The 27,656-nt window shown below is 43.8% G+C and overlaps 1 protein-coding gene across 5 annotated transcripts; it reads right to left on the bottom strand.

The window, feature by feature from the left end:
- Positions 1-134: 134 nt before the first annotated feature.
- On the bottom strand, positions 135-27,315 carry setx (senataxin). 5 transcript variants are annotated; one of them, XM_053648639.1, is made up of 25 exons: positions 27,169-27,315; positions 20,081-20,275; positions 19,539-19,746; positions 17,271-17,380; positions 15,871-16,087; positions 15,403-15,522; positions 14,562-14,733; positions 14,219-14,312; positions 10,514-14,062; positions 10,276-10,372; positions 9,682-9,846; positions 9,251-9,474; positions 9,023-9,172; positions 8,744-8,894; positions 8,089-8,190; positions 7,826-7,938; positions 7,301-7,372; positions 6,989-7,138; positions 6,755-6,862; positions 5,648-5,805; positions 5,197-5,289; positions 4,504-4,692; positions 4,180-4,275; positions 3,995-4,082; positions 135-3,667 (listed from the first exon to the last, which is right to left on the bottom strand). In XM_053648639.1, exons 2-25 carry the CDS (start codon positions 20,267-20,269, stop codon positions 3,278-3,280), a joined length of 7,005 nt encoding a protein of 2,334 aa, XP_053504614.1. In that variant the 5' UTR covers positions 20,270-20,275; positions 27,169-27,315; the 3' UTR covers positions 135-3,277. The 5 variants fall into 5 exon arrangements, with proteins under 5 accessions (XP_053504614.1, XP_053504616.1, XP_053504615.1 ...); XM_053648641.1 differs by having other exon boundaries at positions 135-3,664; positions 27,169-27,303; XM_053648640.1 differs by lacking the exon at positions 27,169-27,315 and adding an exon at positions 22,520-22,560.
- Positions 27,316-27,656: the final 341 nt, after the last annotated feature.

The raw sequence follows: 27,656 nt of genomic DNA, 5'->3' as shown, positions 1-27,656 counted from the left end.
CAGGATGTGATGGGATTAGGATACGACCTTGTGATCAATGCGGGTTCAAATAAGGAATAAATGAAGGATATTTTACAAAACAGAAAAGCAGGTTCATTGCGGGGGAGGGTGGGGGTGGGGGTGGGGGGGGAGGGGGGTTCTGGGGGGTTGCAATTATATCTATCAAAACAGACAGAACTGTATCTAGCCGTTCACGGTTTGAAACAATGGACACACTGTAAACTAGAGAAACGCAATAATTATCAAATGAACTGAACTGTTTCAGAGAGACTTTCATTATGAGAGATTTTGACACTGTTGTAAACTTTACAGTAAACATGACTGTTATTTGGACAAGATCTTGGTTGTGTGTTTTATTCGTGTGAAAGTTCATTAGATCACATACAGTGCTGTGAAAAAGACATTTCTGCCGTTGTTGTGTATAAACAAGCTACTTTAAATGTTTCTGTGCTGTAGAGCATGCTCTGAATTTTCTCACTCCATCAGAGCAGAGAAGAAGAGTCCGTGTCCCCGGTGTCGCGTTCGGCGTGACGTAAAGTGGGAAGCGGGAACTCAGAATTATATCACTTCCGACCTCCACGCCTTCGAACTACAACGAAGGAAAGAAAACATGGACTAAGACTAAATCGAAGATAAAACGAAGGCAACCTGAGTAAACACAAAATAGAGTTTTTTTAAATGAGTGTGTTATTTATTGAAGCAAAAAAAGTTCTCCAATTCCAACTGGGCCTGTGTGAAAATGTATTTGCCCCCGTAGGTACTGATTCAACAAAACTGCACTGATAATGGGGTTCAGCTGGACTAGACGCAACCAGACCTGATTACTGCAAACCCTGTTCGATCACATCTACACTTAAATAGAACTTTCTCAACAGCATGAAGTGGGTTAAAAGGTCTTACGGAGTAACACACTGTGCAAAAATTTAAAGAAATTCCAGAAATGATGATGAAGAAGGTGATTGAAAGACATCAGTCTGGGAAGGGTTACAAAGCTATTTCAGAGGCTCTGGGACTCTAAAGAACCACAGCGAGAGCCGTGATCTCCAAATGGAAAAACTCGGCACAGTAGCGAACCTTCCCAGAGGTAGGCGACCTTCCAAAATTCCTCCAAGAGCACAGCGACGACTCATCCAGCAAGTCACAAGGACAACATCAAAGGACCTACAGGCCTCTCTTGCATCAATAAAGGTCACTGTTCATGACTCCACTATCAGAAAGACACTGGCAAAAATGGCATCCATGGAAGAGTGGTGAGGCGAAACCCACTGCTAACCCAGAAGAACATTAAGACTCGTCTGAGTTTTGCCCAAACACACCTTGATGATCCTCAAACCTTTTGGGAGAATGTTCTGTGGACTGATGAGTGGAAAGTGGAACTGTTTGGAAGACAGGAGTCCCGTCACATCTGGCGTAAACCAAACACAGAATTCCACAAAAACATCATCATACCTACGGTCAAGCATGGTGGAGGAAGTGTGATGGTGTGGGGATGCTTTGCTGCTTCAGGGCCTGGACAGCTTGCAATAATTGAGGGAAACATGAATTCTGCTCTCTACCTAAAGGAAATCCTAAAGGAGAATGTCCGGTCTTCAGTCTGTAAATTGAATCTCAAGCGTAACTGGATTCTGCAGCAAAACAATGATCCAAATCACAGGAGTAAATCCTAGTCCTAGAAGTGAAAGACTGATCTAAAGTTATCGGAAGTGTTTGGTTGCAGTCATTGCTGCTAAAGGTGGTACAACCAGGTTTCAAGTTTGAGGGGGCAATTAGTTTTTCACATGGGTGCAATAGTTTTTCACATTTGCTTTAATAAAAATAATATAAACTGTATTGTGTGTTTAGTCAGGTTGCCTTTGTTTTGTGTTTCGTTTGAAGATCTAGAACTATTTAGCAGGAGATGAACACAAAAACAGAAGAAATGTTCACAGCACTGTGCATCATGTAACACTGCCACTTTTTTCTTTTCCTGGGAAGAAATGGGGGTTACTGGACAATAAGCACATTACAAGTTTCCTCATAGTCTTATTGGCAATATTAACAGTACGAGTCACATACATATTTGTAGGTATTTAACACTTGTAGACATTTATTGCTATAGTAATAATAATAATAATAATAATAATAATAATAATAATTTACTTCTCAGTCACAATCTAGGATCGCCGTAGCAGCTCACCCTACTCGACGTACAAATAATGTGAAGCAAGCGCACTCTGGTGGTTTATTACAGAATTACACATTAATACCTGCACTTTTCTGGCCACTTTGTTAAAGCTGGTTTATTTAAAGTTTAATTTCATTAAGCATCCAGATCTACTGGAGCGAGAGAAGGATCCTGGCTGCTTTCCGAACTGCACGCCGCCCTCGGTACCTTGCCACGCGGTTCGGGGTGCGAGCATGCCGTACGCGATGCAGCACACGTTCCTGATTTTTGCTCCAAAAGGAACAAAAGTAGAAGAAAATGGGGGGGGGGGGGGGGGGGGGGAAGACAAGGTTCCATACAAAAATTGTATTACAAATATACATTCTTAAAAATATTTACAAACAAAAGACACGGTCATCTCAGAACTTCAAAAATATAATAAATTTGCCCGATTTACAATCGGAGTCATTTACAGGACACGGTCGAGTATTCTGTTCACTCAACCGTAAACCTTAAGAACAGAAAATAAACCATTTCCTCCCAAATCTCCTACAGTGCAGCGTTCTCTCACCTGGCATCACATCGCTCGGAAAAAACATTTAAAAAAGTGAAATAACAAGAAGCAATAGTCTGCTCCCGTTTGCCCACTTTGGAACCAAAAATGATCGATAAAAATTTACAAATTAGATTCCATCCACATAAAAAAAAAAAAAAAAAATTGACAATAAAATTTAAAAAATAATATACATTTAGCAATAGAAAGGGGGAGGGTTAGTTAGAATTGCATAGATGCTAAATATTGCATTGCGGAAAAGAAAAAAAAAATTAATTAAAGACATAAAAAAGTCTATTATTTATCAATTATAAACACTTGAAGACAAATGGCTAAAATAAAGCTGATTAGCAATTAACTTTGGTATAATGCTAATGTGGTTTTTCAAGTTAACATTATTTTACACAAATACTTCAGCTAGCAATCTTCTAGGTTCAGCCAAATTCTTCTTGCCATTTTTTAAATTGTATTTTATTTATTTTTTATGTATAAACATAGGTAGCACGTTTAGTCAGAGCTACCATGACATGTCAGTCACCGGGCAAAAGAGATGTACAGTCCTGCAAAAATAAACGCAAATATTACTTCCTGTATGCCCTACACGACCCTGATGAAGCGTTGTGATGGTCGTAACGTCGTTCTGGAGGTGCACGAAAGGAACGCGTGGAGCTCTGCTGGAACCGAGGATCTGAAGGACGGCGACTGGGTGGCCTTGGGCGAGTGAAGCTTTGGTTCGCACCGTCCTGCTCTCTGCTGGAACGATGAGCCTCTGCTAGACGCGGGTCTGAAGGTCTCGTGTGCATTCTGTGGTCTTCAGAAGAGGCAGGAATGTTGGGGGGGTACGAGTGACTATGTGAGAATGGAATCGGTTTCAGCACCTTCTTCGTGACCTGGTGGAAGCTGGACTCGTGGGCTTCTATTACGGTGCCACGTGCCTTTGCGTCCTCTATCAGCGCGCCCCATTCGCTCTGCTGCCATGGGAAAGTTGGAAAAGGAGGGGGCGGGGGGGGGGTTAGTGCTGTGTAGGCCGCACCGTTAAACATGCGCAATACTACACCCTTTACTGATTCGATTAACGGTCACATCTTTGTTTGCAAACTGCACCACGATGTGTCTACAGTTAACCCATTAACCGTATGTTCACACTAGCAAGCAAAGGGACAGGAAACCGGTCATTTTCTATACAGGAGCAAAGCGGTGGCATGTGAGAAAGCAACAAAGCAACAAGCAACAGTTGAATTTCTCGGTCAGTTGCCTCGTGGATTTTTATATAGTTTTCACTCCCTCTCCCTCTTTACCTTGAGAGTGCAGAGATGTCCCAGGATAAACAAGCTGAATTTAGCTCTAGTTATGGTCACATTCATCCTCTGGCGATTAGCAACAAACCTGATGACAAAAAAAAAACACCACACCATTATATCTTAAACAGTGCGTATACCATCATCATGCATATAATAAACGACGCGCACACAAACTTTCTTACCCGATAGAACCGTTCTCGTTGCTGGCTCTTACACAGGACACAATGATGCAGTCCATTTCACGGCCCTGGAACCCATCCACAGTGTCCACCTCCACCCTGACCACACACACACACACATTCACACACGTTTTAGATTAGATACTGCAAGGAGCACTTTGATTTTGCAAAAACCTCACACTGGCTCTTATGTCCTTCATGGTGGGGTATAACATCGTTGACATTAAAATGAGGACAGCATTTCGGGGGGGGGGGGGGGGGATTTCTACTGCCCTCTTATAGGTGAAAGGTTTTTTTCTTGCTTAACATCTGAGCCTTTTGCCTTACTGTATGCATTTTTTATATTCCTTGTCCGTGTCGTTCTGAAGGGCCTGCAGGAGACGCTGTTTCTGGGCGTTGTATGGAGTGATGATGCCAACGCGAATCTGCTGCTTTTCCTTGCGCATGGCATGCTTTTCTCCAAGCAGCTTCAAAAGCAGCAGCACCAGGTTGACCTCCTTCAGGTTACTAAAGGAACTGATGGGGGGGAAAAAAAACAAACAAACAAACAAAAAAAAAGAAGACAGTAAGAACAGAAAGTCACTGGTCATACTAAATATTGCCTAGCAGAGCCTATTATATGGGGCGTGTATGGGGGACACGAAAAAAAAAAAAAGGTGTTAACGAAGGCAAAAGAATCACACGCACATCTGAGTAAAGCCCACATTACACCAGAACCACCCGATCCCTCCTGCATGAGAACAAAAACTGCCCACTCGCATTGCTTTGTGTTGGGCGCCACTGGATCTCAGTCCCGATGCACTCTCCAGTTCTCATTTTTAAACTATAGAACAATGCGCAACAATATCGCATGCCTTTTTTTTAAATACTTGAATTATAAACTAAATAAATAATAATAAATTTTTTTTTAAAAAACGACGACAGCAGATATCAATAGCTATTTTTGAACAAGAGTGGCACAGCGACGTTCTTAAAATCGGAGCCCATTTCCCTCCCCGTGTCCATCTTCCCTCAACTTACTCTCCCTCTCTTCTCTCTTTTCCATCGATCACATCAAACACTCTGTAGGGTTCAAACGGCCAGGAGGATGAGCACAGCTTCCGAGCAGTCTCACTATGAAAAAAAAAAAAAAAAACAAAAAGGAAGAAAACACCGGTCAAAATAAAATAAAAGAAATAAATAAATAAAAATCCAAAATGCCTGATGGGAAAAATTTATGGACTCACTGGAAGAAAAAAAAAAAAAAAAACAAAAAAAAAAAAACAAACTATTTTTACATTGTAATTAAATGTTACAAATCTGAAAGAAACAAGGGACAACAACTAAAATACAACCACAACGATCCACGATGTTCATTCCTTATATTCTGGAGGTACAAGTAGGGGAGGAGTACGTTAAGGCAACCGTTAAGGAAGCCAATCTATCCTGCTTGGCCCAAAAGTTGTGTGTGGGAGAGGGAAAGATCTCATACCGGTCACTTTTCAAGTCATTGTTGTAGATGTACTTGGATGGGAACTCGCATATAACTGGGTGCATGCGGTACTGGAAACTGAGGAAGATGCTGGGGTACGGACGCGTCTTACAAAGCCGAGCCATCAGCGACTGGTCGTAGCCCAGCTGTTTGGCGGTCTGAGATCACAAAACACACACACACACACACACACACACACACACACACACACACTTAATTTTTAAAAACCCCAACGACAATTATTCCATACGTGAAGGAAGATAATCCCTCAGCGTTGCTGGAGATTAAAAAACTTAAAGGAAGATCATGTATATTTTTCCCCCACCATTAATTTGATATTGCAACCAACAAAATTCAAGAGAAAAAACAAATAGGATTTTTTTTTTTTTAAGTCATCCTTGCAAAAACGCCCCATTAAAAACCTGCCATAGGTCTCTCGCCAGCCGCCCTTATAAAGTCTTCTTCTTGTCCATTGATCAATCTGGAGACACGACTTGCTCTTGGTAATGTCCCTGCTGTGCCCCATTTTCTCCCGTTGTCGATGATAGCCGTCACGGTGTTCCATGGAACATGCTCATGGTTTGGAGATTCTTTCGTACCCCTATCCTGATCATTACTTTTTAGGCGATTTTCAGGTTTTAGCTTAATTTACATAATCGCCGGCCAGTTGAAGGGAGACGGAGCGCGGATTAGCGTCATACTTTGTGAGCTCTTCTGGTCTTTGGCTTCAGCGGTTGGATGAAACCAAGAACGTCATGAAAATCCAACAGAAGCTGCTGATTATTTGGGGTTAATAAGGATCAGTCCATTGATGACTGACAGGTGTAGGAGAATTATTTCTGAACATGACTGCTTAATTCTGAGCAGTCACATGCCCCAATATCAAAGGGTTTGCACACTTATGCAACCAGATTTGGGGGGTTCCCCCCCCGCCCCATTTTTCTTTCCTAAAATGTTCGAGTTGTTATTCCCACTTGAATTTTGTTGAGTCACTGAATTTTTTCTGTTGTTGATTGAGTGATGGACAAAAACAGTTCTCGGTGGTGAACTTCGAATTTTTGACTCTTTTTTTGTTTTTTTTTGGCAGTTTATTCTAGTCTGCGATACCTGGGATACGACAGTGGGCGGGAGCTGCATAGGGTCGCCCACCAGGATGAGGTTCGGGCATCGATAAAGCAAAGGGATCAAGGTTTCGGTTTCTTTAGCTTGTCCTGCCTGCAAGGACACAGGAACACACCTTGGGTCTATTTTCACACCGTTAACACATGCCTACTGTAAAACACATTGATAAACACCTTCACATGATATTTAAAATGATTTTAAAAATCAAGCAAAACAGACCTCGTCAACGATAACGCAGTTGAACGGTTCGTGTCCAAGGTTGCGGAAGGCAAACTCGAGGAGGGTACTGCCACTAGTGCTCAGCGTGCAGCAGATCACATGAGCGTCATGCAAGAGACGCGACTGCACCGATTGTCTTTTACTACGAAACTTTAAAAAAATAAATAAATAAATAAAAGAAAGGAGATAAAAAGGTGAGAGCAAGAGGGCAAAGGGAGACGAATATGAAGTGAGGATAAAAAGATGTAAGAGGCATATTGTTAAAGGGATCATTTTATTTATTTATTTATTTTTAAAAAAAAGGATGTATACCTCCTTCAACTGTTTGCTGAGTTCCTCCCGTTCTTGTAAGCACTTTAGCTTCCTGGCATTCAGCTGTTCAAACTGCAGAAAGGACAGAAGACCATGGTGGAATGAAGTCAGTGAATAGATAGCGAACAGAACGGAATTTTGGAATCCTGCGGAACGTCACAACCCTCCGTGGCTGGGAACTTCGTGGTCTCTGGTTCGATATTGAGCTCGGGTGACTGCCTGCGCACGCGATTAGACTTGCGTACGAGTTCAAACCTGCCTTTAATCATAGCCTACAGACTATCCGATCGGTCAGTCCCACGTCCAAAGGTGCGTTTCAAAAATCTATGGCTCAGCCAGAGCACCGACGATGTGATCCGCTAGCTACAGCGATACAGTAGACACCCGAACGCGACACTTTTCTGCCATCCAGCATCCTCCACATCCAGCAGTTTTTAAGCCTGCTCCACAAGAGTAAGGGTGTGTCTGTTATTCCGAATTTTCAGAAACCTGTTTAGGAGTACTAGGTGTATAGTAGTGCCTCACCGTGGCCGATTTTTTGCCCGTCTCGGCACACTGCCGAGACAGCTTTTCAATTTGCTTGTCCAGTTCCTCCTTCTTCCTCTGGATATCCCAATCACAGATTTGTTGTGCTTTTTCTGCACAAAGAAATGCACAATAGAATCCAACGTTACTGAAGGGCAAAGAACAGCGTCTAGGGGTTTTCACGATACGCCTATTCTATTGTACTATCAGTGTACACCATCCCACCACCACCCTTAAACTGTACATGCACGTCTTATACTCACCCAATCTTTTCTTGACCTGGCTGTCGAGGCTGAAGGGTGTCAGGTACTCCGAGATGGTCCTCTCACTCCCTAGTCGCACCAGGTTGATGTCACCACAGTTCCCTGTATGTTTGCATGAACCAAACCAAAGGGGGGGAAAAAAAAAAAAAAAAAAAAAAAAATGGAGTTCCACCAGATTTACAAACGTTTCAGAAACACAGATTTTCTTCATACTCCCATGACTATGTTCATAAATGGCAATCTGTAAATTACCATGCGTGTGCACGGGGCAGTGGATTTGTATGGATTTGTAATGGTTTTAATGTTACGGATGATCGGCGTAGATGTTATTTGACAGCGTCACAGCCTAAATACGCAGCCAAAAATTTGAGAAAAGGTGAATCGGAGTTAAGTGAGATGAAATGTAAATGGTATGACAGCATCTATTGTACCCAGGTGATCGTGGACAGCAAGTACATCACATACAGACACTGCTTTTGAAAAAATAAATAAATAATAATAATAAAAATAAAAAAAAGGTAGCAAAGTGTCTCAACCAGGAGTGACTTTTGGACAGAAATCCCTCAAGGCCTCCCCCATGCGACATGTTTACACGGTCATAATCACGTCACACATACAGGAGCGCACGTGGCGGTGAAGTGTACGTTACTAGTACCTTGTGGAGCATCTTTGTCCAAGCACATATCTTTGAAGAGAATAATGATTTTCTTCATCAAGTTGTCGATGGCAGCATTAGACGGGGTGCAGAGCAGAATTCTTCTTCTGCGAGACTTAGCATAGCGATTCAGTGAAGGACTCTCTCCATCCTAAAGAGTTTACAGCATACGCAACCAAAATGAGGAAAACGAAAGGATTGAGGAAGAGTCAATAGCGCAAATATAAGAAGCGAGAAAGAAAGAAAAAAGAAGAAGTCGCGCAAATAAAAAGGACGTACAGAGAGAAGACGGTGCAACATGCCAACTATGATTTTGCTCTTGCCGGTCCCTGGTGGTCCGTGTATTAACAAAATCTTTGGGGTATTCTGCTTCCTTTTCACCATCGCAACACCACAGCTGATTGCCTGGGCCTGGTCCCGATTATATTCCTACGTGGGGGACAAACAAACAAATTAAACAACCTAACAAGCTGCGTTCTACCCTAGTGACCCGAATGACCTACTCACAGGCATATCTAGGTTCGTCAGGTCATCCTGGCAGGGTGCAAAGTATTTCATATCTGGCTTGAGAACCGGAAGCTCCAGCTTGCTCTTTTGTAGCAAACACAGCGCTCTGAATTCCCGCAGCGTACTGATCAGGGAGCCGATCACCTCACAGCGTACGGGTTGGGTGTTAACGGAGGACACGTTACCACGCGTCTGAACGGTAAGGTACAACGTGGAGAACGGACCTATATTTGAAGACGGCAAAAAAAATAAAAATGTAAAAAAAAAAAAAAAAAAAAATCAGATCACATATAGATCAGCAGAATTATTCAGCCAAGCGCACTATAGACCATCGACCCTGGCCATCGTTAAATTTATTCGTACATGAACACACTAGGGTGAGATTAGGAAATCTTGTGAAAAGAAAACCACCATGCACAACACACACATACCTCCATTACTCAACATGGATTTCACCACACAGCCAAAGTGGATATTCTCAGTAGAACCTGGCTCATCGTTAGCATATGCACCAGTGTTCTCCGGCAGCCAGAGGAGCACAAGGTCATCTTCTCTAGGATACAACTGCTTCTTCACCTGCTCAGCATTAAGGCATACTACACAACATGACAAAAAAAAACAAAAAAAAACCAACATTTCGATCTAGTTACATATATTGTACTACCGGCACAACTGAATATTTTATGTTAATCCCACCCCCGATCACCATTCTGTTTAAATTCTAAAGACTGTTGGAAATCAGCAGTTTCTGAAACACTCAAACCAGCCCAAACACCAACAACTATGCAAGCCAGTCAGTCACACCCCCCTCCCCCCACCCCCTCCCCCCCATTCAGATGTTTTATGTAAACATTAATGGAAGCTCTTCACAGAGCTTCACATCAGACATAAGGTCGGTCAGATCATATGCATTGCAATGCTGCCGCTTAACTGGCCGACTGGATAATAGCAGGAAGCAGGTGTTCCTAATAATATTATAAGCAATAAGAAAACTTTGCTAAGTGTTCACGATTAAGTGACCGTACCTTTGAAACTGGCGCTGGCAATGCAACTGTGGTATTCAATTGCCTGGACGTGGAGTTCAATACGGACTTTCCTACCATTAAGCCATTCACGGACCATCTACGGGAGAAGAGAAAGGAAGTATTTTGCATGCTCGGGGAGTCCACAGTTCATAATGCAGTATGAAAGTGCAATCAATCATATGGTGACCTAGTACAGGTTTATGGCGGTGCATAATGAAAACAAAACAATAACACCCACCTCCTCAAATGTATTAATGAGCAGAAGTGGGTACAAGATGTTGAAGTACTCCTGGTAGCTAGAGAAATTGGTTGGTACTTCCTTAAGGGCAAATGGACACAAGTCTTTGGGTGTCCCAAACATTCTGTAGTTGTCGAACATGTTGTACTCCCACTTTAAAATCGCCCGTTTCAGGTAGGATGGCTCATACGTCGGAGTATTATCGAGTCTTCGATTTTGAGCCACCGTTGGCGTTTGTATCGGTACAGGCGCTTCTGGTCTGGGATAGGTCTTATAGGACGGTACATGGGAAGCAGACGCTACACTAGAAAGAGACGACTTTAAATCAGGTTTTAGAGGGTTCAGGGAGGGTCTCGGGGGTAGAGGCTGGCGGAATTCAGGCTGTGGTGTGGATTTTGGAGGTGGTTTTGGTAGCAGCGGCGGCGGCATTGCTGGTGGTGGTCGTGCAACCTTAGCCTTAGCAACATTAGCAGCAGATGGAGGGTTGGCTACTTTCCCCATCTCTTTGACCAAAGTGGCACTGCGGGAATTTGAGGAGTAAATTTTTGTCGTCGAAGGCTTGGTCTTTTTCTGACACTCCGGGGGCATGCTAGGTTTTAAGAACAATTGTTCATTTGAAGACGTCTCAGTGGAAGCATCAGGAAGGGATTTCTGAGGCGGGTTGCCAGATAATGGTTTAAGTGGCACACTCGTTTCTCCTTTAGAAATATTCGGTTGGTTGCCAAAGTCACTGACCGTGTACAAGTTCTCACCATACTCTACCTCCATCTGCTCCATCTGAGAGCATAACTCCATGTCCGTAGGCTCATTTTGTGTAAGGCTTGTCCATTCATCATCATCATCATCTTCACCACCACAGTTTCCATCCCTGGATTCTGCACCTTCTGGCATGGAACTACAGGCACCTTTATTGTTTTGATGGGAACTGAGCTCTTTACTTGTAACGTTCTCAGACCAATCATTTACTGCTTTTTTGGATTCATCTGACAAATGAGTGTTGACTTGACAAGTACCCGTTTTACTGTCCACCCTTCGGTCAGGATCAGGCTGAGAGCATGGAAGGAAATCGTAATCATCCTCCTCATCTCCCGATTCCGCCACAGTTTCAATTGCAGGTTTTGATTTTGATAGGGTCTCAGGTACAGAAAATTTGTTTGATTTGGCAACAGCCCCAGTGGCCGCCGTTGGCTTCTGGAGCATCCTACGGCTCTGTATAAAGTATTGCATATCTTGTGATGCAAGCATCTTCTTGCCTTTCTTCACACCAACCTTCTTTTGACGAACCCTTTTTGACTTCTGTTGTGGCTCGACATGCACGTTCTGGCCATGTGATCGAAGCTCACCCAACGAGACCAAGGAACGCTGCGAAAGATCAAAAGCTTTCCTTTCCTTCTTTTTCAACCCCAGAAGCTCTGCAGGAGATTCTGGTTCAGCACGTTTGCGAACCTTTTTCGGTGGAACTATGGCAGGGGTGGATGGTGAACGTGCAACAGAGGAGGCAGGACAGCCTCTGGAAGGGACAACCATAGAGGGTGATGCAACAGTCAGCGTTGTGGAAGAACATGGTTTCACAGGGTTTGGAGATATGGTGTTGTGTGTCCTGCAATGTTTCTTGATTTTTTGGCTCAGGGCTTCAATAACAGGAGGCTTTCTGCACAGCCATTGCTTGCCTTTCTTATCAGTGAGGCCAGTTTTTTCAGGGGGACTTTTGAAATGTTTGGATTGAACGAAATCATATTTTTCATTGGAACTCGGTTTGGATGGCACTTGGATGTTTGATGTGGTTGGTTCATGTGGCTGTTGCTGTTTACAGATTTGCGCCTCTACTTGCAGACAGGCTCTCTCGACGTCCTCGTCCGAGGCCAGCTGAGTCTGCATGGGTTCCACAGCCTCCGGACTCTGCATGGGTTCCACAGCCTCCGGACTCTGCATGGGTTCCACAGCCTCCGGACTAATGCAGGCTTTGGAATCAAGTTTTTGCTTTTTGGTCACAACTGGGATGTCAATGTCTGGCTCATTCCAGGCAGATGCCACGTACTCTTCGGTTTCATACTCAAATAATTGTGATTCGCTCAAATAATCATAACAACGACCCGGGCTCGTACTCGAGTCAAAAGAGGGATCACGTGCTACCCTGTTTTCTAACAGCTTTTTGTCATTTGAAGAAACATCTGAAGTGGCGATTACGCTGGCCTCATCGACCTTTTCTGCACTGCGAGACAACGGTACTGAAACCTGTCTGGACTCGGTTGAATTCTCGTTACGGGACTCGACAGGTCTCTTCAGACGACGCAGTCGGACATCAAAGGGCTCATCGTCGTCGTCGTCGTCATCCTCCAACGTCCTTTTAGAGGACTTGCTAAATCCGGCAGAGCCTGAGATGTTAGACTGTGAGGTGGAAGGTTGAAGGCTTACACCCGATGCATGTCCAAACTCTTTCAAGCCACTGCATTTACCTTGTTCATCCTCAGTTTCAAATCTTTTCTTAGCAACGTCTCGTATCTTTCCAGATTCAATTTCCTGTCCTTTCCCCAAGTCTATGTTTTTTATATAATTAACCTCAGGAGGAGATCCAAATTCTGAACTTGGTATTGGCTTGCAAGCTTCTTTCTTTATCGTAATCATTTCTTCTTGGCCATCATAGAAACTTTGACATTCCCCATGATCCCACGGTGGTTCATTCTTAATAAAATCAATCGTACCTATAGGACGACTTGGACCAACCTCTACATCCCTGGTTTGTACTTGCTGCAGAGGCGGGGTCAATGTGGGATTTGGGTAGGAAATGATATTTTCTGAAGGTTCTGAAGGTGGCGTTGGGGGAGCACATGGCAGAACATCGTTTGGAACCGCAGGCCTTTCCGATATTGCTTTTACAAGCTTGATTAAGCATTTCTTAAGATTCTCATATTCCGATTTGGGAAGATTCCACCCTCTGGCCGAGACACCGCGCATCTGTTTGTTAACCAGGTTCAGAAAGGGCGCGGTCTCTGTAGCCGTCGGTCCCCCTTCTTTCAACAGAGAGCGAATCAGCTTCATGCAAGCTTGACTAACGGCACCACCACCGACTGCCGGCTTCCGGGACCCTCTACCGAAATGTGAAGATGCCGCATGGACCCCCCTACCTTCGTGTATTCTGGTATGAAAAATGTCGCCAGAAAGGGTAGCACACTGCATTACCAAATCCACCCAGATATGGGTAAAGTAGGACAGTGTCTCCATGCAGCCTTTACTTAGGTGCAGCTCAATTATATCAACGAGGATGCGGATAAAGAACTCCGTGACTTTGTCGCAGGTGTGTGTCCGTCCAGACAGCACGTCCTTGTCGGCGTTGTTATCCAGATAGTGGATAACTTCCCCAATGCAGATGCTATTAAGCACGTTCAACTCCATGATCGAGCGAACAAACGGAATGAACCAGAGAAAGGTGCTCCCATATACACGCATGCCTTGGCCCATTTCAGACTGCAAGACGTTAACTAGGCAGCTTATTTCTTCAAAGACTGCATTGCCACTGGTGTCACTGTTGCCAGATGAGTAGTTTGATGACTACAGGTCACAGCATACATGGAACAGAAAGAGGAGTAAGGGTTGTTACAAAAAGAAAAAAGGTACTCAAATATTTCTAGGCATCAGTCAAAACTGTGGTGATTATTTTTGCAATTTAAAATAAGGTACGCAGTTAGGAAAATATCATCGCCTTACTCGACTCGTTCGCTCCGTAGCGTAACAGTCATACACGATTTGACTGCAGGATAACAGATCATCGTGATCCTCAGTCTCCTCTTTCACTCTTGTCCTGATTACAATTCAGAGTTAAAAAAAAATTAACAAAATCAATTATTCCGTCACCAACTAAACTATGTGCATACACCGGTAGTCCTACATGCGGAGTGATGCAGATGGTAAAATTACAGATACAATTACAGCAAATTCAATCGCAAGTTAAAACGCTATCCTAGCCTACATCTACTCAACTTAAAGTGCAAGCGTATTGCGATGTTACTTTATTACAGCAGAGTCACAGAGCCAGACTGCTGCGTCATACCCTGCAGTTTTCTGTCGGATGTTTTTAATTTCAGCTATGTAGCTGTCTGCTTTAGTGATGGCCTGGAAAGCGTCTAGCGGTTCTATCTGACCCCAGATCTTTGAGCCCAGTCGGTCTAGAACGACCAAGAAACAGTGCAAAGCAGGCCAGAAGGGATCCGATCCCGGGTCATCTGAAAACAAAAACAAACACAAAAAGGTGAATAAGTCAACGTTAAACTATTTTTCGGGACATTTTCTATCGCTAGCCGATTGTTAAATATTGTTGTGAAGTTATGTGAACAGCTATGCTTCCTTTACAAAAAAAAAACAAAAAAAAAAAACAAAGGAACAAACACAACTATTGACTAATAACCCGTCCCAAATGGTGTTCTGGGCCTTAAATTAATGATATATTAGACCTATAGTGAGCCTTAAGGCTATAAGGGTAGAAAAGTCCTTAAGACTAAAAGACAGACGACATACTGGAATTTCATTGCGTTATGTCAGCAGAGAAGTCCTGTGCTAGTCAGTCAGTCAGTCCACTCACTACCTCACTGACTTTCGTTTGTACCCACCTAGGATATTTTCAAATGACCTGCGGAGGTTACATTCGCCCAAAGCACAAACACACAAGTAATTTAAAACCCACAGTGACTAATGTGTAATAGTGAGTATAGCATGCGAGTCTACAAAACATGACGTGCATGGTGGAACCCGATGGCATACACGGCCACGTTTCAGGTTTCATTAAAATAAAGAGTGCTTTAAAAAGACAGTAGACAGACTAGTACTAGAGTTGATTTTTTTTTATAAACAACTATAAAAACATACAAACTTGAAATCGGGTCATTGCGTTTTACCTTTATTGCAGTCATTCATGGTATTAATAATGCACTGGGGAATGCTGGCCTGCCCTTCGGGCCCCATTAACAAAGAGTCCATGGCCTGTGAATCCAGCTGCATCAGCAACATACAGATACCTGAAAAATATATGAAGGTGTTACTCCTGGAGAATCATCTCTGCGGTTAATACCTTCAGCAAATTCTTCAAGGACACAAGAGGTTTGCATAATACTGCTGGATTTAGGATTTAAGGGTTAGAAGGTCCGTCTTGTTGGGAGGCAAGTCAACAACGTTACACGCCACAAATATGCATTCTTACAGAAGAAAGAATCGGCCCTTTTCACACAATTATGTAAAAGGGGGGGGGGGGGTAAAAACAGGGGGTGGGGGTTAGATTGGGAATCCACCATATTGTGGATTATCCATTATCCACCACAAAAAAAAAAAAAAAAAAAAAAAAAAAAAAAAAAGTACAGAAAGCATACCTAGCCAATAATTCTTCTTATTTTTGGAGTCATAGAGATGTGGAGGTAGCATCTGAAGCTTGCCAGAGCAGTAAGAGTCATCCACATTTGGAAAGTCCACAGTGATTCCCAAGTCAATTATATAGAACATGCACAAGAAGACCTCCTGGAGATCATAATAGTTATCTCGGTCCACCCTGCCCAACGACCTGGCAGTGGCTATAGCCCAGTGACGCACCTAAGACAGGACAAGGACGAAAATGAAATTCGTTAATAAATTTTAAGTAGATATACTATACGGCCATAAGTACCTTCTCCGGTTTTACATGACGACTATAGGGATTGAAAACAAACGTGGTCTGAAATGAATAATCTACGAGACAGACCTTCTCACTTCAAAGCACAGCTTGCAGTGCTGAATCAAAGCTATTAGAAAAATCAATTACCTTGTAAGAAGTGAAATTATTTTTCCTGACCCGGTAGCACTTAGAAACTACCGTACATCTTTAATACGCGTCTTGCGTGTCGAGTCTCCATCCTGCTTTCGGTTTCCCGTCGAAGTGGATCCTAAAAAGGAGTCGGTTCACTTATTTTGCGCTAGTCTGAGGGGCTCATTTTGTTGTCCGAGCACTTAAAATTATAACGAGATCCTCATGCTGCGACAGATCATCTGATAAACGTCAGTCATAATGTAGTTACGATGGGCACGTGAGCAACAGAACCGGACCATGGAGCAGCAGGTGAGGGTGGGCTGGTCTGACGGATCACGTTTTCTTTGATCTCACGTGGACGCACGGGTGTGTGCGCGCGCACATCGCTTAACCGGGGAAGACACGGCACCAGGATGCACTATGGGAAGACGGCAAGCCGGTGGAGGCTGTGTGACGCTCTGGGGAATGTTCTGGCATTCACGTGGATGTTACTTTGACACGTACCACCTACCTAAACATTGTTGCAGACCAGGTACACTCGTTCATGGCAACGCTATTCAACAATGGCAGCAAGATAATTTGCATGTTACACTAAGAAAACAAAGCGTAGTAGCATTCATCGGTGCTACAGGGTCAAAAACTTTTCAACTACCTCTCGGCTAATGGATTCAAATAGCAATGCTGTATTTTTTTTCTATTAAAATGTGACTGTGCACGCTACAGCAGGCTTCTATATAGAAGACATTAGAACTAATCAATCGTGAATTGTTGCCAGATATTCTTAATCAAAATTATAACCACAATATTAAAAACTTAATAAAAACTCATCACAAGTGCCTTCGTTCATGGAGGATAGGCTTCCTACATTTTCTTGTGGAAAACGTCAGGAAAGATGCACTGATAAACGTGGAAAAAAAAAAAACCCCAATTCCAACTGAGGTAATATAACGGAGATAAACCAAAGAGTCCCAAAACCATACATGGACATACCTTTTCGTTCGGGTGCACCATGAGCAGGTAAATTCCCTGATACTGGTCATGCACTGGTAGGGGGTTTTGCATATCCTCCATTTTGCATAACACATTCACCACCATTTCGCCTGCGAGAGAAAAAGAATTTCCTTAAGAAGAGAGTACGACGTTAATGAAAAATATATATATATTTTTAAACTGCTATACCCAAGTAAACAAGGCTCATAAATAGCTTGGCAATAACCAACAACCTAGGACAACAAAATAAACAAACAAGTCAAATTGGGTGAACTTCTCTGATGGAAAAACACCACAACACCGAACATCCTCAAGTTTCAGTATTTTACATCAATAATGAAAGACCTCGAAGATATTATCCAACAGCAGGTTGTTTTAGCAGGGTTGACTCAGATTTCAGTTTCAGCCTACAATGTTTTACACCAACCCAACACTGAGTATCGATACCGTGTAGGCCCCGTCACGACGAGTTTTACTGGATAATATACTGTCCCAGAAATAATCGAGAAACAAGTCATTTTAAGACCGTCCTATGCCACAGATAACGAGAATACGACGGCATCGTTTTCTGATGAAAAATATCCTCCAGTCAATATTTGGTCTCGTCGTACATTTGATCGTTTGTCAGTTTTGCGCAGACTAATATGGCATCGCACAAAAAAGAAAAAAAAAATTGCAAGATTTAAACCAAAAATTCATACATTTTATATATTAACTTAGACAAACATGCATTTAAAAAAAAAAAAAACCATGTGAAAGCTGAACTTGTTGTGAAAACCTGATCCCCTGAAATAAAGCATTACGAGTACGCTACTGTAATACCGTACGATAGTGTGTATTCTTAAGGGCGCGTTTGGGCGAGTTAATTACCCCGCTAGTAAAGCGCTTCAATTTCCCGGTGTTCGTTCACTGTTCAGCTCGCACGGCTTCAGCTGCTCAGTCCCTGACATTACTGACCGTGACTGGATTGTTTGAACCGCTCAAACTAATCTTTCTAGATTTTCTTTTATCAAAACATTTTAGCAATTGTTAGTGCATTGTTAATATCTTGCATGTCATCTTTTCAACAGTATCCGTCCATCCATCTTCAACCGCTTACTCCTTCTTCAGGGTCGCGGGGGAACCTGGAGTCTATCCCAGGGAGCATGGGGCACAAGGCGGGGTACACCCTGGACAGGGTGAGAGTCAATCGCAGGGCACACACTCACACGCACGTTCACACACTACGGACACGCCAATCAGCCTACCGTGCATGTCTTTGGACTGGGGGAGGAAACCGGAGTTTCCACCGACGTTGGAAATTTGGGAAACGTGACCGTGTTGGCGTGTCAACAACCTCCCTCTCGCACCCAAGCCTTCAGAATGCAGCGTGTTTTTGTTTTGATTCATGTCTCGTCTCCACCCGTGTCCCGTCGTTCGCGGTCTACCTCACGTCCCGCGTACGTTTTCGGCTCATCTTGAATTAGTCTGTATATTTAAACCCTGGTGTCTGTGCTCAGTGCTAAGCAACGTCCTGCCTAGTCTTTTGTTTCATTTAGTTATTCTCCAAGTTGTTGAGTGAAGAGAGTGTGAATAAACGTTTCATTGATTTTTTTTTGGCGCACACACACAAAGCAAAATGCTTGAGGAGACAAATAAACCATTTAGCATGCCACGGTACCGTCACATTCCTGTCATCATTGTGACAATTTCAGCTGTCTCTCAACTTACCCGTCAGGTTTTACTGCAATACAGAAGGCAATTTGGGGACCACGTCATCGCCGACGGTGACGACTGTTTTATAAACAGACCGACGTTCATTCATCGCACCCACAAGGACGAAACACCCCCAAAATTTCCACCCGTTTCACTGCCTTTTATTTGGAAGTGCAGAATTTCACATTTATCCCAGAATCGCAAATTTAAGAAAGACTGCTGCAAAGCGCTGACACCTGAGTGCATCATCGGTGCTTTCTGCTATGCAAAATCAAACACTTTCGGACCAATCGGATTCGAGAACTCAACGGTGCTGTAGAAGAACCCTGCGCTGGATCGCACTTGTAAACAGCTTTGTCTGAAGGACGTTTTACTCCTGAAGTCTACCCCCGAACGGGCTCATCTACAGAACCTTATTTGAGCCAGTACGGTAATAAAAACGGCCCTTAAGACGACGTGCGGGGGCTGTCTCACGGCCAGGGCAAGTCGACAAGGGCATGCTCAAAACAGTACGGGGCGTGCGAGTACGAGCGGTCCTGTCTCACAGCGTTTAACTTTCAAGGAGTAACTTACAGAGATCCCGGTCGCACAGCAGGTAAGGGTATTTCAGCACTTCCATGAGTGGGAATCTCAGCCCGTTGAGAAATTCCTCCGGTGTAAACTTTGAGACGGGCTGCTCCTGTTCGTCGTCGACAAAGAACAAGTCCGAGTCCTCCAGATCGGCCTCCAACATGTCCCGGAAGACTTTGAGCAGACGAGCGGTCTCCAATTTCCATAGATGCTGAAATAGAAAAAGGCAAAGTCTGAGCGTGTAGACGGTTCTTAAAATGGATAGATTTGTTAGAGCCAGCCTACACGGCGGCCAAAATTAAACTTTATTGAACGTTTCCCAAAAAACTGTGATCCATCATGGACATTTACGCAACGCAATACATGATAAATCATTGTTTACATTTGTTAACAACGCTTGCCTGTCACGCGCGCACCTTGTGCGGTATAGCGGCGATTTTTAATGCTTTGTTCCTAAAGTGTACAGTGTAGTGTTCGCAGTGTGCTGGCCTCCACACTTGCTCGGTGTGTGTGTGTGTGTGTATTCATTCGCAGAGTGTTTGTACCTTGTGAAGGGCAGGGACCCTCTCTCTTGCTCGGTGGTACTCCACCACGCACTCCAGGCAATATATGAAGTCACTGTTCGCATCCTGCATTTCTTTCGGTGTCATGGCGTCGGTGCAGTAGCGGTTTAGAACCCTCACGACCGCCGCATCGCTTTCGGCCGATGCTGTACACCACAGACACGTCTCCATAGCTGTCTAAAAAAAAACAAAAAAAAAAAAAACACAAATGGAGAAATAAAGGACTCAGACATTTCAGCTGCCTAATAACCAGACGAATTTAGTCTTCACCGTGTGTCCACCACCGCTAGAGTTAACGTTACTGACTGTTTTTTTAAAAAGACCATAAAAAAAAAAACTGTGAAAACACGGTGGAGGTAGTGTTATGGTTTGGGGTTGCTTCGCTGCCTCAGGGACTGGACAGCTTGCATTCATTGATTCAACTATAAATTCTGCATCATATCAAAGAGTGCTTGAAGATAACGTGAGGCCGTCTGTCTGAAAGTTGAAGTTGAAATGAAAGTGGAGCGTTCAACAGGATAACGATTATAAGCGCATGAGAAAAATCCACCAAGGAACGACTCAAAAAGAAGAAATGGAGGGTTATGGAACGGCCTAGTCAAAGCTCGGATTTGAATCCCACCGAAATGTTGTTAGCTAATGTTTAATCTGGTAAACGTGGGCTAAAATTCTGACCACTACACAGCTACTATTACAAGTTATTTACAAAATCAAGTATACTTACGACCAATTGCCCCGGGTGCAGAGTAAAGTACCCCATGGAACCAGAGAGTGAGGAAAAGCAAGGTCCAAGTTTTATCGTTCCACCACACGAGACCCACACAGTTTGAGACGTCCCCAAAAAGCGATCCGACACCCGGAGCCGAAGCTCCCTCATTTAAACGGTTTTCTAAACCCAAACACCGACGTGTTTAGAAATAGCTTTCCCCGAATACCATGACGTACGCGAATCAACAATTTTGAGAGACCTTGTTCCCACGGAGTGTGCCGTTCCCAGGGACGGTTATCTAGCAGGTGTAGCCCAGCTCCAATACCCTTATAATTGGCCAGTCACATTTCATTCTTAAAAAAATAACCTGTCAGTGTCAGTCCTGACTGGTCTATCGTGAGCAGAGGATTCTCCACACCTTCACACACACTATGAGCAAGTTTCTTTCATATTTGTTCTACATTCCTGTTTTATAATGTGGTTTCCTTCATATTTTGTTCTACATTTTCAGTTTATGATGCTTACACATAGTTTGCCCCCTTTACTTTACTCTATACCTTATAATATCCTTGTAATATTCTGCATTCCTTTCGTGTGTGTGTGTCTGCACTCCTCTGTCTGTACTCCCCAGTTCCTAGGTTTCATTGTGAATAATAAATTAATCTTAATCTTTACGTGTGAATCCAACTGGTCAATATCACCGCCTAATACAGTTCAGTCTCTTCTGTGTGTCCTAGATGCCCGTCACGTTTTCTTATCTCCTTTACTGGAGGGGCTGGATTTGGATCTGAACACTCGCGATCAGCTTGCGCATCTCACTGCTGACTTCACTATGCTACTCGAAGTTCTTCGCACCCCCCCCTCTGGAGATGCGGGGTTCCCCCCACGTCTCAGATATAGACTCCGCCGAGCAAATGTGTGTGTTGACGCCTCTACGCAGACCGACCCTCTGCCGGACTCTTCCACCAGCTATCAGACTGATGATGACGACGTGGCCGCCTCTGCCCTGGGCTCTGATCACTCTCCCACTTTCTCACCTACCTGTCCTGAGTACTCTCCCCCGTACACCTCAGCTGGCTATCCCGCATCCCCAGGACGTACGCCTCCTCCCCTTTACCCTCCGTTTCCCCCGTTTCGCTCTACCTCACCCACAGATTACCATCCCACCAGCCCCCGTGGATTCTCTGGATTCCCAATAAAATTACAGCGTGAATCGCGCTCACGATGGCTAACGGGGCCCCTGGAACTTCGCGAGGTTACAGCATCCACGGCACGGAGGACGGATTCCAAGACCGCCGTCTACACGTGCAAATGACTGGGTCTATCTTGCTTACGCCTCAATGTTGGCCTTTTAGAAAGGAACACCCTTCAGTTGACACCGACGTCAATCAGCCTGAGCTACAGACGAGAGAGGGCAAGGTCATTTCTAGAGAAGAGAGTTGTCAGATCAGACACCAAGACCTGCATCTGAACAGATAGCAAGTGGAGACTAGAGCAAGCAGATTGAAGTACCAGGTCAGGCAGGAGGACAGTACGGTGGGGAACAAGTCCAGAGTCATGGGTATCAGCCACAAGAAGAGAGCCGACGATCTCTGAAGCAGGCAGGATAAAAGAGACGTAGTACAAAGTCAGGAAGCGCCAGAAAGCTAGAGAACATGGGAGGGAATCGTCAACAGTGCAATTAGCTGAAATGACATGTGAAAGGTACTTACAAGCCAGCTTTAGCTTGCTCATCAGGTCCACCTAGGACACCCTGCCAAACCCCAGCTATGACGGAGGACCACGTTCAGGAGTTTCAGTTCCCAGTCAGCGGCACTACAAGTTCTCTCTGACCAGACATCATGCTACGGTCTGCAGCATAATACATTCAAACTTTCAGTAGAAGTAGTAGAAGATGCCCACAAGCATAATCGAAACTGCTCTACCAATCAGATGTTCTAGGAATATTGGAGTGAAATGTCGATGAGGGACGGCTCCCAGCTGAAGACCCTGCAGCTGGTCTGGTGGCACCATCACCAGGCAGTAATGCCCAGCAGGTATCTCCATCTACCTATTCACATCATCTAAAGCAATGTGCATCATCCAAACCCTCAGTGAACTGAATAATAATAATAATAATAATAATAATAATAATAATAATAATAATGATGAATTCTAAATTTATTAAAATTCATTACTACATGAAATGAACGTCAAGCGATATATCCGACTGCCCAGTGGAATGAAGGACCGCCCCCTCCTGCAACTTTTTGTTGGTTCCTAATGCACACCTACCTCCACTCCCAAACTGTAATGACGTATAATCCAACTATTCGGTGGGAACCAGAAAGTTGGTTCCCTTTCGAGTCAGAATCCTTCCTCTAAAAAATTTAAATGAAAAAGTTACCTGCAGGCCTAATAAATTTAAAACAGTTTTCTCTTCACTGGTAGCCCGAGAGCTCGGGGTGCCGATATGAAAACTTACATGCATTAGGCACATAGCAACAAAAAAAAAACAAACCATCATCTAATTATATATATATATATATAAAAATATAATCACAAAAATCACAACATCCAGTCAAAAACATTGGTGTATGCTAGTATTACAGACTAAAAAGTTAATGTTTATGTGCACTGCATTATGGATATTGAAGTTTGGGGGGGGGGGGGTTCCGAAAAATATGCCAAAAGAGCAACCCCTCCCCCTTCCCAAAGCTCCATGGGAATCTGGAATGATTTGCACAGGTGTTTTGGGAAAGGGGGGAAAAAAAAAGAAAAGAAAAGAAAAAAAAAATCAATGCTTTTTTTTTGGACCGGTACTTTCAGGCACTCTTCTGCTCAAATTAGTGAAAATGTTGGTCATGTGACCATTAGACTACTAATTTATTATAAAAAAATTTTATTTTCACTGTTTACTGTGCATTACTGTGCATTAGTCCTTATTGGCTTGTCGTCAGCTTATGTTATCGTTAATAAATGGGTTTAACTCTTCGCCCATGCGCAATCGTGTGCGTTAGGCTTGCTGCGATAGTCGGTGTTACACGGTGTTCGGCTCCACATCGATTACATCATTTGCCCACCGCGGCACCGCCCACGCTAGCGTTTAATAGTAATAAAAATTATTTAGTTCGGTTAGAGAACCGACGCTACAATTAAAAACTGAACGCGTCTGCTCGATTCGGCATGAGCCGAGTCACGAGCACAGGTCAGCAGGAGTCAGAGTTCGTTCATCACGTGACGAGAGCGAGGCGAGCTGACTGACGGGAGGAGCGAGGCGAGCTGACTGACGGGAGGAGCGAGGCGAGCTGACTGACGGGAGGAGCGAGGCGAGCTTGGTGGAAGATTTGGTTTCAAGTTTTCTATGTTATATTATAAGAGAGTTGGTCACTGTACTGTTTTTCATTAAAAAAAATAATACTGAACCCACCATTCCAACAATTGCTGCTAATTCGAAACTGAAATGCGCACAGCCGTACAAGCATTCATAAGCGATTTAAGAGCGAGGGAAATGCCCCCGCCTTTGATTTAATTTTCACCTTCCCCGCATTTTGAAATATCGTTACTACCTGTACTCATAAATATATGAATGAAAAGGTTCTTCTACACTGGCTCCAGCACCCGATAGAAAGAAACCGACTCGATGGCGGTCCTTCTCTTCCCCGGACCGCAACGGGTTCCTCGCACTGCTCTCGATTCCTGCTGGGTTTTTAAATGCAGATCTCAAGCTTTTAACAGCCCATCTGCCCTTCCTGGGCATACTGGTGAATTTTCATTGAGCGCATCCATTTTTCTTGGCTACATTAATAATGCAGCCATCCATTTTCGGTACCACTGATCCTACAGAGGGTTGCGGGGAGCCTGTCGCATGGGACTCGGGGCATAAGGCAGAGGACACACTGGGCCAACCCATCGCAGATCTCAAACACACACACACCCATTCACAGAGTGCGGACTATTTAGAGATGCCAGTCAGACTACAACACATGTCTTTGGACTGGAGGAAACCCCCAAAGCATGCAGAGAACATGCTAACTCCGCCCCCACAGGGTTGAAGTGGGAATCAAACCCCCAAACTGGAGGTACGAGGTAACGTGCTAGCCACTAAGCCACAGAGTCCCCTCCATTAACAACAGATTTAAAAAAAATCCCCAGATCAGATAAGCAAGTAGGCTCCCAAACCTCAACTGAAAAGATCCAGCTCAAACAGTCGACTAGTTCGACCGCGCTCCCAGCGCCAAAGAATTAAAGCGTACCCATTATGATTTCGAAATGTGTCCAATTTTGTTTTAAAAGTCTCGTACAAGAAGTTTACATGCATCCAAGGTCAAAGAACACTTTAACATGCTCATAATTTTAATTGCAGCATCACCCCCCCACCACCACCACTCAGTGTCAAACGACTCGTTAAATGATCCGTTCTAAATGATTCATTCCAAACTCCTCCTTTCAGAGAGCATACTCTGCTCCGACTGGTCAGATGTCCCAATCTGTTGTGATTGGTCTACCGCCGTCAGCGTGTGTCGAAAAGGAAACGCCCACGACCGTAACGAGATTCAGCTCCGTCTGTTCGCGAGAAGCCCATGAAGACCAGAAGTGGGGGTTTTTTGTTTGTTACAAACCTACGCAGATTTGTACAGGAAATAAAGTCTGGAATCACTAACGAATCGATTCGGCTGTTCAGAATCGCTTCCTTCGTTTGGGAGTCAGTAACTCCGTTTGTCGTGCGCTTTGTAAAGACGTCTGCAAAGTTTCCAAAATTACTCACAAACAACTGTAACACACTACATGAAAGGTAATATTTGAAAATGAAAAAAAAATTTTTTTAAAAAAGAACACAATAGGTGCACTTTAACGATTGTTAAGCATTGCAGGGGTAAACACGGTTTCTTCTAATCAAGTAAATGATACAAGAATCTACAAAGTTTTGTAAAATAAATAAGAAGAAAAAAAAAAAGAAGTAAAACCTTCCTAGTTCAGCTCACTGTTACTGTCACAGGTTAGACAACATAATCCAGTCTCATGATTGTATGATTGAGCTGTAATGCAATATTAACATATTCCTACATCATTATCTCTGATGCGCACAATTCCAGTGGCTATGACTCAGACACAACTTGAAGCACCAACCTCAACATATATGATAATATCAATTGGTTCAACACCCCACATATTTATACTAACCGGCCACTTTATTAGGAACGTCTCAAACCAGCCAATCAAGTTTCAGCAGCACAACACAAATTCATGCAGGGACGGGTCAAGTGCTTCGGTTCTAATGTTTACATCAAACATCAGAATTAAGAGGGAAAATAAGTGATCGGGATTTTGTTAGTGTTGTTGTTGGTGCCAGAAGGGCTCCTTTCAGTTTTTCAGAAACTGCCGGTCTCCTGTGAGTCACACACACAAGTGTGTTAAACACATGGTGTGAAAAAAACATCCAGTGAGCAACAAATCTGTGGCCCACAGCAATGCCTTGTCAAGGAGAGGTCAGGTCAGAGGAGCATGGCCAGAAGGCTACAGGAACTCTCAAGCACTCTTTATAAACGTGGTGAGTAGAAAAGCATCTCGGAAGGCATAAACTCAACCTGGAGGCAAATGAGCTCCAAGAGCACAAAAAGGTTTCCACTCCTGTCAGCCAAGAAAGCCTCAAGTGTAGCTTCACATGACTGGCTGAATAAGACTGTTCCTAATAATGTGGCCAGCGAATATAATTAGTATGCGTCCGAAATAGCATACTATGGCAGTACGTACTGCATTGCCATTGAAACAGTACGTACTAATCAGTACACGTGTGTGTGTGTATTATGGATACAATCCTGGACATGCTACATCCGCCATGTTAGCGCTGTCACGTGACCAATCGACGTCATCATAAACACAACTTATTAGGGTATTGTTAAACCAAGTTTAAACCCACGCGGTCTTCTGCGTTTTTCTTTTCTGAACTCGTCCGCGCCAGTCCCGTTGCATCGTGGGATTGTTTGACTCGCGTAGGGTCCATCGGTTGGGCTGCATACTGCAAAATCTCGCCGGAAGTAGTACGCCATCCGGGTACGTCTCGGCCATACGGCTTTTCACATACTACATAGTATGCAAGTATGCGGTTTCGGATGCAGCCACTCTCACACACGAAACTAAACTCAAACTCTGTGCAACTGCTTACTTTAAACTCCACCGCGAAACTCAGTTCAGAGTTCAGTCCTATTACACTAGGTTAGAGAAAGAACGGGTTCTTTCTCTCTCGCTTTCTTTGTAATATAGCTAGCTAGCTATGGGGTCTGTAGCATGATGGCTTCTCTCGGAGTTAGCACGGCGTGTTGATACAAACGCCCAGCCAGACATAAACAAAACCTTAACCGCTGATATAAACAACTCTTACCAGTTTTCAGGCTTTATTCACTTCATCCGTTTCGTCGCATTGGTAACGCTCATTACCAAAAAAAAACAACTGATAAAAGTTAAGAAAAAGCTCGTTATCTGCGTGCTTTAGTTCACAAAACACAACCTCCTCGACTCCGCCCAGCACGCTCGTGACGTCATCGCGCTGCTGTGCTGGCTGAAGCGGCAGCTGCTTCCTTTTAGAACACACCAATCAGTGCGTACAACACAGTTCAGCTGTCATGTTTATTAGCCCCTTATTCTCACGACTGGCAACGAATCTCTTAGTTAGGGTGTTACTAAGTTCATCCATTGCGCTTTTACTTGACGTTAGCCGAAGTCTTATTGTGATTTGGTTTATGCTCCGGCGCTGCTGAATGCTCCGTTCTGATTGGTCAGAAGGTGATTCATTATGCCATAATGAATCACCTTCTGATTCATGAATCACCTTCTGATTCATCTGAATGATTATGGTATAGGATATAAAGT

This window comes from Ictalurus furcatus, chromosome 18 (genome assembly GCF_023375685.1).
Source record: "Ictalurus furcatus strain D&B chromosome 18, Billie_1.0, whole genome shotgun sequence".
Taxonomy (NCBI): domain Eukaryota; kingdom Metazoa; phylum Chordata; class Actinopteri; order Siluriformes; family Ictaluridae; genus Ictalurus; species Ictalurus furcatus.
Note: the sequence above shows the minus strand (reverse complement) of the source record. Positions and strands in the feature narration are given on the sequence as shown.